This window comes from Hemitrygon akajei, chromosome 24 (assembly GCF_048418815.1).
Source record: "Hemitrygon akajei chromosome 24, sHemAka1.3, whole genome shotgun sequence".
Lineage (NCBI taxonomy): Eukaryota > Metazoa > Chordata > Chondrichthyes > Myliobatiformes > Dasyatidae > Hemitrygon > Hemitrygon akajei.
The window spans coordinates 24,076,281-24,088,461 of NC_133147.1; the positions used below are offsets into that span (position 1 = coordinate 24,076,281).

The 12,181-nt window shown below is 51.7% G+C and overlaps 1 protein-coding gene across 2 annotated transcripts; it reads right to left on the reverse strand.

The window, feature by feature from the left end:
- Positions 1-708: 708 nt before the first annotated feature.
- Positions 709-11,940, reverse strand: LOC140715593 (complement C1q tumor necrosis factor-related protein 3-like). Of its 2 annotated transcripts, none has more exons than XM_073027959.1 (4): positions 11,840-11,940; positions 11,665-11,751; positions 4,533-4,587; positions 709-1,295 (listed from the first exon to the last, which is right to left on the reverse strand). In XM_073027959.1, exons 1-4 carry the CDS (start codon positions 11,864-11,866, stop codon positions 886-888), a joined length of 579 nt encoding a protein of 192 aa, XP_072884060.1. In that variant the 5' UTR covers positions 11,867-11,940; the 3' UTR covers positions 709-885. The 2 variants fall into 2 exon arrangements, with proteins under 2 accessions (XP_072884060.1, XP_072884058.1); XM_073027957.1 differs by having other exon boundaries at positions 709-1,298.
- Positions 11,941-12,181: the final 241 nt, after the last annotated feature.

Consider the following 12,181-nt stretch of genomic DNA (forward strand, 5'->3'; position numbering starts at 1 on the left):
GACAGGACGATGGGGTTCAGAGGGACAATAAATCAACCATGATAAAATGGCGGAACATTTTATTGTCCACATTTCCCGATTGCCTAATTCAGCTCCTACGTCTTATGAGCTTATAGTCTGAACCTCCAAAGCCTCCACATCCTTCCTGTAATGGTGAAACCTGAACTGCATAGAATACACCAGAAAAAAAAACTCCTCATACGTTAACCCTTTCATTCCCGGGATCACTCTAATGAAACTCCTCCGGACCCTCTCCAAGAACAGCACGTCATTTCTTAAATAAAACTGCCCTCAATGTGCAGATCCAAGTAGAGACGCCAACTACAAATACCCCAGTTGCGGCTTACTTTCCTGGAGCCATGAAATGCTCCTCTTACATTAACCCTTTTCATTCCAGGGATTACATTGGTTGCGATTATTTGATTTTTGACTTTGGTCAATCCATATTTGACCTCCTGTCATGACCTCTTCAGTCTTAAACTCAATACGCCATCTAATTGGTTCATTAAGGTCGTCATAACCAAGCTAGGTAATGGGAAAGCTCCCAGTACCTCGTACGTGCTCCCAGTGTGCGCCTCAAACAGCCTCTGATAACCATGTGTAGCTCCTGGCCTTCACGTGCACCTGTTTCGCCCTGTTTCTTCTAATAAATGAAACTCTCCCAACTGCCCCAAACCCTGGACTCCAGAACAGAAACTGAGACAAGGATTGAATGCTAAGCAGGGTACTTTATTGGCAACACAGGCGAATGGTAGAGACAGGAGAAAGGTTTACAAGCTCATGTTCCAGGAGGTAGAAGACGATGGCTGCAAGGATCCCAAAAACTGGAAGGAGACGGTTGGAACAGGGGGAGAGAGGGGGAGTGCTACCAAATGAAGGCGGGGCTTAAGTGGAGATGCGGTACCCCTGGAATGACAAGGAGGCCTGATGCATCATCACGGAGCCTTGTTCCAGGATCACCCACACCCGATCTCCCTTCTCCAGCCGTAAGAGGCAGCTACGCTCAGACAGCTGAGTGGCGCCGAGCGGGAGACTGCTGTAGAGGCGCTCGTGGACGTTGTCGTTTTTCACCAAGGCCACGGTGGTGTCGCCCGCGTCCTGCCCCGGCAGGAAGGAAAAGGCGAAGAAGTAAATGCCGTCTTCGGGGCAGGTGAAGATCCCGGTGTCGGGGTCATAGCCTCCCTCTCGGTTCAGCTGCACCTGGTCGAAGACGATAGTGGCCCCTGTATTCGGTGGGCTGCTCGTGGGCCCGCGAATGGCGGCGAAGACAACGGCGTGGAGCTGATCATGGCTCTCTTCTAGTGGGCAGAGAGGGCAGAAAGTTAGGATCAAATGCAGCTCGGTGGAACCTCTACAACTGGTCAGTGGTTTGTTATTGATTTATGGATCGAGCATACTATGATCGTACGGACACCAATACAGCACAGGGTCGGTACGCCAGAGATTGGTGTGTGTGTGTGAAAATCGCAGGAGATCTACAGTTTCTGAGATATTCCAGCCACCCGGTCTGGCACAATAGACAATAGACAGTAAGTGCAGGGGTAGGCCATTCGGTCATTCTAGCCAGCACCGCCATTCACTGTGATCATGGCTGATCATACACAATCAGTACCCAGTTCCTTCCCTCTCCCCATATCTCTTGACCCCGCTATCTATAAGAGCTCTATCTAACTCTCTCTTGAAAGCATCCAGAGACTTGGCCTCCACTGCCTTCTGGGGCAGAGCATTCCACATACCCACCACTCTCTGGGTGAAAAAGTTTTTCCGCATCTCTGTTCTAAATGGCCTACCGCTTATTCTTAAACTGTGGCCTCTGGTTCTGGACTCACCCGTCAGCGGGAACATGCTTCCTGCCTCCAGCGTGTCTAATCCCTTAATATGTTTCAATCAGATCCACTCTCATGTTTCTGCAAACAATCATTCCACGGTCAAAGTCACTTAGATCACATTTCCTCCACATTCTGGAGTTTGGTCTGAACAACAACTGAACCTCTTGGCCTTGTCCACATGCCTTTATGGATTGTGTTGGTGACACGTGATTGGCTCATTAGATAGATAGATAGATGATAGATAGATAGATAGATACTTTATTCATCCCCATGGGGGAATTCAACTTTTTTTTCCAATGTCCCATACACTTGTTGTATCAAAACTAATTACATACAATACTTAACTCAGTAAAAAATATGATATGCATCTAAATCACTATCTCAAAAAGCATTAATAATAGCTTTTAAAAAGTTCTTAAGTCCTGGCGGTTGAATTGTAAAGCCTAATGGCATTGGGGAGTATTGACCTCTTCATCCTGTCTGAGGAGCATTGCATCGATAGTAACCTGTCGATTACTATTAGAAATTATTATTAGAGATTAGAAATCTATTAACATTAGAAATTTGCATTAATTATCACGTACACTGGTGTACCTAATAAAGTGGCCACTGGCTGTATACAGCTTGCTTACCTTTATTAGTCAAGTCATTGAGTTCAAAACTCGCAAAGTTATACTGCAGCTTTAAGCAAGTCTGGTTATACCACATCTGGAATATCGCGTTCATTTCGGGTCACCCCGTCACAGCGGCGTGTGAGATAGAGAGTTGGAATGGGAGCCCTTGCACATAGGTCTTCATACATCAAAGTATTGACTACAGGATTTGGGATGTAAAGTTGAAGTTTTTTAAGACGTTGGCGAGGTTTAATTTGGTGGACTATGTGCAGATCTGGTCACCTACCGAGAGGAAATAAACTCAGTGTACAGTACCCTGCAAATGTGTGCATATAGCAAGGGTGCTGAAGGTATTTGCACGGTAATGTACATACATTGCCGCGGACGGCAGTGGAGCCCAAGTCATTGAGCATATTTAGAGCAGAAGTTGATAGTTTATTGTTTGGTCAGGACGTCAAATGTTATGGGAAGAAGGCGGGGATTGGGGCTGAGAGAAATAATAGGTCAGCTGTGACCGAATGGCGGAGAAGACTCAATGAGCTAAGTGGCCTAATTCCTCTCCGATATCTTAAGGTCTTATGGTCCTATATTTCCAAGAGCCCGTTAAATGCTTCTGTCATATCACAGCTGCCCCTGGGAGCCCATCCTAGGTACCAGGCACACTGCATATAACCTGCTTCGCACACAGCTCCTTTGCATTTTCTCTGCCTCTGGACCTTCAATGAATGTCTTCTGGTGTTAAACATTTAGACCCCGCTGAAGGAATAATAGCTATCTATGGTACAATAGCATAAACCTCTCAAGGTCTTCCCTTACCTTGGGAAAAGACTTCCTACCGTGCCTATGCCTCAACATTTTTTTTTATGTTCATAACAGGTCTGCCTGTGCCCCCGTCGCTCCAGTGAACGCAGCCCAAGTTTCTCCAATCTCTCCTGATAGATCGTACACCGTAAACCAGGGAGCATACTGTCTATTGTCTTTTGCACGTTCTCGGAAGCATCCACATCCATCCTAGTGTCAGAGTCATGGAGAACTACAGAGCAGAAACAGGCGCTTCGGCCCGTCTAGTCTGTGTCAAAATGTTATCCAGCCGAGTCCCACCACTTGCAACCGGACCTTTCCCTCCCATAGAAGCACTTACCCAAACTTCGCTTAAATGTTAAAATCGAGTCTGCGTCCATCACTTCTACTGGCAGCTGGTTCCATACTCGTACCATCCTCGGAGTGAAGAAGGGGTTCCCCTCAACTATTTCACCTTTGGCCCTTAACCCACGACCTCATTTAACCTCGGTGGAAAATGTTTGATTGGCTCTAGGCTCCACATGTTTTCAAATCTCCCCTCATTCTCCTACACTCTAGGGAATAAAGTCCTAATCTGTTCAACCTTTCCCTATAATTCGGCTCCATCCTTCCTGGAAACATCCTTGTAAACCGTCTCTGCTTTCTTCCAATCGTACTAATATATTTCCACCCGACCTACACACATTATTCCAGATTAGGCCTCGCCCACAGCTTGTACAGCTTCAATGTATTATCCCAACAGTTATAAAGGCTGATGTGCAGAACTTCCCTTTACAGTTATATCTACCCGTGATGCCACCGTAATGGGGTAATCAAACCTGAACGCAGAAATCCCGGTGCGGCCTAAATGTAGTTAACTAAAGCTGCTGATCTCCTGGGATTTTCACGCACAACAGCTCCAGAGCAGGGCTTCCCAAGGCGGGGTCCACGGCCCCCTTGATTAATGGTAAGGGTCCATGGCATAAAAAGGTACAAACCCCTGCATTATTGTTTTCAGCCAATTTGGGGAGGGGGAGTGGAAGGTTGATGTTTTGCTGCTGCTTGTGCGTGGGGGGGGAGGGTATTTAGTGAAAGAGAGCTTGGGATCTAACTTTTTCTGTCATTCATTCTTTTGGGTTTTCCCTTTGTTTCGTGGATGTCTGGGGAGAGTAAGAATTTCACGTTGTATACTGCATGCATTCTCTGATATTAAATAGTACCCTAGAAACATGGAACACCGTGCAAGGTAAAGATGTCGACAGTTTCCTCAGCAGTAGCCCGAAGAAGGTAGTGTCCAAACCACACTTACGATCCTCCAGGTGATGTTCCAGCGCAGTGACACGGGTCTCCAAGTCCTCCGGATACTGCAGAGACAGCAGGAGAGTCATCAGTTCCATTGGTTCTACTCATAGAACGTTGCTCCCGCCAGGATAGCCCATCATACACTCCCGATGTCAGAGAGAGTGAAGCTCCATCTAAACCCTCGCATCAACCCCCTCTACACCATCCCATCACTCTCACCTGAGGTCAGAAACGGAGTGAAGCTCCCTTTGCGCTATCCCTTCGAACACTAAAGGGGTCAGGCACAGAGTCACGTGCCCTCAGCACAGAGTCCCATCACAAACTCCCGGGGTTCAGACACAAAGTAAGGTTTTCTCTGCACCGTCCCATCACAAACCCTCGGGGTCAAACAGAAAGCCGAGCTCGCTCGGTAGACGGGAGACAGAGAGGAGATGCAGTGGTCCCAAAAAGACACGTAGTTGCTTTGCAAGTGCCAGGGTCAAAGATGACTGAGTGGTTGCGGAACATTCTGGAGGGGCAGGGCGAACAAATGTCATTTTGCACATTACTACAATTTAGACAGGAAGAATACGGGATGGGATCCTACCAGAAGAGTATGAGGAGTTAGGTTAGACGATAAGCGTCAGGCCTCAAGAGAAGTGATCTCTTGAAAATTCCGAATCAGAAGGATCGGTCAGATTGACGTACGGCTGAGGTGCTGATGCAAGGAACAGGGGTACGGTTTCTTACGTCATTGGGATCTCTTCTGGGACGAGGGCGACCTGTACAACAGGGACGTGGATTACTTGAGACAGATGCGCACCGATGGTATTGTAGGAAAATTTGCCAGTAATATACAGGGCAGGAGGGGGAGAAGCAGGTTTAAGCTAGATTGACAGCGGGTCTCTGAACAATAGATAATAGGCAATAGGTGCAGGAATAGACCATTCGGCCTTCAATCCAGCACCGCCGTTCACTGTGATCATGGCTGATCATCCACAATCAGTACCCCGTTCCTGCCTTCTCCCCATATCCCTTGACTCCGCTATCTTTAAGAGCTCAATCTAACTCTTTCTTGAAAGCATCCTGAGAATTGGCCTCCACTACCTTCTGAGGCAGAGCATTCCGTAGATCCACAACTCTCTGGGTGAAAAAGTTTTCCCATAACTCCGTTCTAAATGGCCTACCCCTTATTCTTAAACTGTGCCCTCTGGTTCTGCACTCCCCCAACATCGGGAACATGTTTCCTGCCTCTAGCGCGTCCAACCCCTTAATAATTTTATATCTTTCAATCAGGACAACTCGGGAGATAACGTAGTAGCCAGCGAGAGTGAACTCAGTAATCTGTGTCGGATTTGACTGCTAAATTCCTACATTATTCTGTTTAATTGTTATTTTCTTTGTAGTTTTGCAAATAATTATCTCCCTGTATTTTAATTATTTCTTTTCTGCTTGTAACAGTTTAACATGAACCCCCAGTGGTTATATTCGTATAATTTCTGAAACTACTCTTGGAACTCCATTACCGGAATGCCTGCTTTCTCATTGGTTAACTCTTATCTGCAAGGTTGAATGGGATTTCTTTATCTGTGGGCAGAAAAATAGCTTTTCCGTGCAGCGCGCCATGTTAGCTCTTTGTCCTCACACTCAGTGGACCTCGGCCACTGCCCGTTTTCAAAATTCCTGCGTTCCATGAATAAAACAATCGTGAAGCAATAAGTTTTCTACCGTTTTCATGACTTCTAAAAAAAAACTTTGGTTCAAATATATCAGGATCCAGCACCAGGGATGTCCGGAAGAGAGTAAGGGGAGGGAAAGAGACACTCAATGAAACTGCATTTATTTCATTACCCGACGATTAACAGGAAACGTCAACAAACTCATCATCGGTACTCCGGAGAGCAGGCTGCTTCGGTAGCACAGAAACTGAATAGGAGAAAGGTGGGACTGGCCGTTCAATACTCAGAGATCAGGTGTGACAGCAGTGTAGGTAAGCAAAAAAGAGATGTTGCTTTACGATAAGACGATGCAACAGCGCTGTTTAGAGATGATATCATTCGGGTGGGGGTATCATGCAGCGATGTTGTGTGGGTTCAACTCAGAATCTATCAGAGGAAGGTCACTACGGTAAAACAGCGTCAAACACTGAGTGACGCTCCCTCCGCACCGTCTCATCGCACATTCCCGGGGTCAGACACAGGGCGAAGCTCCCTCTACACCGTCCCATCGTACACTCCCGGGCTCAGACACAGAGAGATGCTCCCTCCACACCGTCCCATCACACACTCCCGGGGTCAGACACAGAGCGAAGCTCCCTCCACTCCGTCCCATCACACACTCCCGGGCTCAGACACAAAGTGAAGCTCCCTCCACACCGTCCCAACACACACTCCCGGGGTCAGACACAAAGTGAAGATCCCTCCACACCGTCCCAACACACACTCCGGGGTCAGACACAGAGAGAAGCTCCCTCCACACCGTCCCATCACACACTCCCGGGGTCAGACATGGAGTGAATCTCCCTCCACACCGTCCCAACACACACTCCCGGGCTCAGACACAGAGAGATGCTCCCTCCACACCGTCCCATCGTACACTCCCGGGCTCAGACACAAAGTGAAGCTCCCTCCACACCGTCCCAACACACACTCCCGGGGTCAGACACAAAGTGAAGATCCCTCCACACCGTCCCAACACACACTCCGGGGTCAGACACAGAGAGAAGCTCCCTCCACACCGTCCCATCACACACTCCCGGGGTCAGACATGGAGTGAATCTCCCTCCACACCGTCCCAACACACACTCCCGGGCTCAGACACAGAGAGATGCTCCCTCCACACCGTCCCATCACAAACTCCCGGGGTCAGACATGGAGTGAATCTCCCTCTACACCATTCCATCACACACTCCCGGGGTCAGACACAGAGCGAAGCTCCCTCCACTCCGTCCCATCACACACTCCCAGGGTCAGACACAGAGTGAAGCTCCCTCCACACCGTCCCATCACACGCTCTCGGGGTCAGACATAGAGTGAATCTCCCTCTACACCATTCCATAACACACTCCCGGGGTCAGACACAGAGCGAAGCTCGCTCCACTCCGTCACATCACACACTCCCGGGGTCGGACACAGAGTGAAGTTCCCTCCAAACCGTCCCATCACACACCCGAGGTCAGACAGTGTGAAGTTCCCTCCACGCCGTCCCATCACACACTCCCGGGGTCAGACACAGAGTGAAACTCCCTCCACACCGTCCCAACACAAACTCTCGGGGTCAGACACAGAGAGAAGCTCCCTCCATACCGTCCCAACACGCACTCCCGGGGTCAGCCACAGAGTGAAGATCCCTCCATAACGTAACATCACACACTCCCGGGGTCAGACATGGAGTGAATCTCCCTCTACACCATCCCAACACACACTCCCGGGGTCAGACACAGAGAGAAGCTCCCTCCATACCGTCCCATCACACACACCCGGGGTCAGACACAAAGGGAAGCTCCCTCCACACCGTCCCAACACACACTCCCGGGGTAAGACACAAAGTGAAGATCCCTCCACACCGTCCCAACACACACTCCGGGGTCAGACACAGAGAGAAGCTCCCTCCACACCGTCCCATCACACACTCCCGGGGTCAGACATGGAGTGAATCTCCCTCCACACCGTCCCAACACACACTCCTGGGCTCAGACACAGAGAGATGCTCCCTCCACACCGTTCCATCACACACTCCCGGGGTCAGACATGGAGTGAATCTCCCTCTACACCATTCCATCACACACTCCCGGGGTCAAACACAGAGCGAAGCTCCCTCCACTCCGTCCCATCACACATTCCCGGGGTCAGACACAAACTGAAGCTCCCTCCACACCGTCCCAACACATACTCCCGGGGTCAGACACAAAGTGAAGATCCCTCCACACCGTCCCAACACACACTCCCGGGCTCAGACACAGAGAGAAACTCCCTCCACACCGTCCCATCACACACTCCCGGGGTCAGACACAGAGTGACACTCCCTCCACACCGTCCCATCACACACTCCCGGGGTCAGACACAGAATGAAGCTCCCTCCACACAGTCCCAACACACACTCCCGGGCTCAGACACAGAGAGAAACTCCCTCCACACCGTCCCATCACACACTCCCGGGGTCAGACACAGAGTGACACTCCCTCCACACCGTCCCATCACACACTCCCGGGGTCAGACACAGAGTGAAGCTCCCTCCACCCTGTCCCATCACACACTCCCGGGGTCAGACACAGAGTGAAGCTCTCTCCACACCGTCCCAACACACACTCCCGGGCTCAGACACACAGTGAAGCTCGCTCCAAACCGTCCCATCACACAGTCCCGGAGTCAGACACAAAGTGCAGCTCCCTCCACACCGACCCATCACACGCTCTCGGGGTCAGACATAGAGTGAATCTCCCTCTACACCATTCCATAACACACTCCCGGGGTCAGACACAGAGCGAAGCTCCCTCCATACCGTCCCATCACACACTCCCGGGGTCAGACACAAAGTGAAGCTCCCTCCACACAGTCCCAACACACACTCCCGGGCTCAGACACAGAGAGAAACTCCCTCCACACCGTCCCATCACACACTCCCGGGGTCAGACACAGAGTGACACTCCCTCCACACCGTCCCATCACACACTCCCGGGGTCAGACACAGAATGAAGCTCCCTCCACACAGTCCCAACACACACTCCCGGGCTCAGACACAGAGAGAAACTCCCTCCACACCGTCCCATCACACACTCCCGGGGTCAGACATGGAGTAAATCTCCCTCTACACCATTCCATCACACACTCCCGGGGTCAGACACAGAGCGAAGCTCCCTCCACTCCGTCCCATCACACATTCCCGGGGTCAGACACAAACTGAAGCTCCCTCCACACCGTCCCAACACATACTCCCGGGGTCAGACACAAAGTGAAGATCCCTCCACACCGTCCCAACACACACTCCCGGGGTCAGACACAGAGTGAAGCTCCCTCCATACCGTCCCATCACACACTCCCGGGGTCAGACACAATGTGAAGCTCCCTCCACACAGTCCCAACACACACTCCCGGGCTCAGACACAGAGAGAAACTCCCTCCACACCGTCCCATCACACACTCCCGGGGTCAGACACAGAGTGACACTCCCTCCACACCGTCCCATCACACACTCCCGGGGTCAGACACAGAGTGAAGCTCTCTCCACACCGTCCCAACACACACTCCCGGGCTCAGACACACAGTGAAGCTCCCTCCAAACCGTCCCATCACACAGTCCCGGAGTCAGACACAAAGTGCAGCTCCCTCCACACAGTCCCAACACACACTCCCAACACACACTCCCGGGGTCAGACATGGAGTGAATCTCCCTCTACACCTTTCCATCACACACTCCCAGGGTCAGACACAGAGTGAAGCTCCCTCCACACCGTCCCAACACACACTCCCGGGGTCAGACACAGAGTGAAGCCCCCTCCACATCGTCCCATCACACATTCCCGGGATCAGACACAGAGTGAAACCCCCTCCACACCGTCCCATCACACACTTCCGGGGTCAGACACAGAGTGATGCTCCTTCTGCACCGTCCCAGCACACACTTCCAGAGTCAAACACAGAACGAACCCCCCTGCACACCGTCCCATCACACACTCGAGGTCAGACAGTGTGAAGCTCCCTCCACACCGTCCCATCACACACTCCCGGGGTCAGACACAGAGTGAAGCTCACTCCACATGTCCCATCACACACTCCCGGGGTCAGACACAGAGTGAAGCTCCCTCCACACCGGCCCAACACACACTCCCGGGCTCAGACACAGAGAGATGCTCCCTCCACACTGTCCCATCACACACTCCCGGGGTCAGACATGGAGTGAATCTCCCTCTACACCATCCCATCACACACTCCCGGGGTCAGACACAGAGCGAAGCTCCCTCCACTCCGTCCCATCACACACTCCCGGGGTCAGACACAAAGTGAAACTCCCTCCACACCGTCCCAACACACACTCCCGGGGTCAGACACAAAGTGAAGATCCCTCCACACCGTCCCAACACACACTCCGGGGTCAGACACAGAGTGAAGCTCCCTCCACACCGTCCCATCACACACTCCCGGGGTCAGACACAGAGTGAAGCTCACCCCACACGTCCCATCACACACTCCCGGGGTCAGACACAGAGTGAAACTCCCTCCACACCGTCCCAACACAAACTCTCGGGGTCAGACACAGAGAGAAGCTCCCTCCATACCGTCCCAACACGCACTCCCGGGGTCAGCCACAGAGTGAAGATCCCTCCATAACGTAACATCACACACTCCCGGGGTCAGACATGGAGTGAATCTCCCTCTACACCATTCCATCACACACTCCCGGGGTCAAACACAGAGTGAACCTCCCTCCATACCGTCCCATCACACACTCCCGGAGTCAGACACAGAGTGAAGCTCCCTCCACACCGTCCCATCACACACTCCCGGGGTCAAACACAGAGTGAACCTCCCTCCATACCGTCCCATCACACACTCCCGGGGTCAGACACAGAGTGAAGCTCCCTCCACACCGTCCCATCACACACTCCCGGGGTCAGACACAGAGTGAAGCTCCCTCCACACCGTCCCATCACACACTCCCGGGGTCAGACACAGAGTGTAGCTCCCTCCACACCGTCCCTTCACACACTCCCGGGGTCAGACACAGAGTGTAGCTCCCTTCACACCGTCCCATCACACACTCCCTGGGTCAGACATGGAGTGAATCTCCCTCTACACCATTCCATCACACACTCCCGGGGTCAGACACAGAGCGAAGCTCCCTCCACACCGTCCCATCACACACTCCCAGGGTCAGACACAGAGTGAAGCTCCCTCCACACAGTCCCATCACACACTCTCGGGGTCAGACATAGAGTGAATCTCCCTCTACACCATCCCATCACACACCCGAGGTCAGACAGTGTGAAGCTCCCTCCACACCGTCCCATCACACACTTCCGGGTTCAGACACAGAGTGAAGCTCACTCCACACGTCCCATCACACACTCCCGGGGTCAGACACAGAGTGAAGCTCCCCCCTAACCGTCCCTCTACACCCTTCCTGTTTCCCCTAATCTCGGGCATCTGTAATTATCTCCATACCTTGCCATGATGACTGACGTCCCTTTTATCGTGCTGTGAATTCACCACCTTGGTGGACATCGAGGTGCTGAGGATAAGCAGACAAACCTGTGGGAAAGAGAGGACAATGAGATAAAAGGCAGAAACCATCCTCCCCGATCATCTGCCGCCCTTTGGCAAGGGCACCGTCACTCACCTTGACCCAGAATTCCATCCTGACCATTTCTGGTAGATCTGCCTGACGTCCGCTCTCTCGAAACTGCTCTGCCTTCAGTCATCTGTCCTTTAAATATTTACGGTGAGGGGTGGAGAGGTAGCCTCTTCAAAACTTCACCCTCCCCTATCACGCCAACACATACATACACACAAACAATCCACACTCTGTATATGAGAATCTGATAGGTGAAGGTGTCTCGTATTTCTCCCCTCAGCCTTGGAATGCGCCTCCGATGTGGCAGTGCACCGCCTTCCATTGTTTCAATACAATATTGGCTTTAAGCGCTTCTCTGGTAGCTTTCTTGCCCTGATCTGTAGAACC

What these genes read in the sequence shown, in the direction of transcription:
- LOC140715593 (XM_073027957.1), bottom strand. Translation starts at nt 11,866, where the DNA reads ATGGTCAGGATGGAATTCTGGGTCAAG. An exon ending in GGATGGAATTCTGGGTCAAG is followed by an intron (nt 11,752 to 11,839) that starts GTGAGTGACGGT and finishes TCTTTCCCACAG; the next exon opens with GTTTGTCTGCTTATCCTCAG. An exon ending in GGAACATCACCTGGAGGATC is followed by an intron (nt 1,299 to 4,532) that starts GTAAGTGTGGTT and finishes TCTGCCCACTAG; the next exon opens with AAGAGAGCCATGATCAGCTC.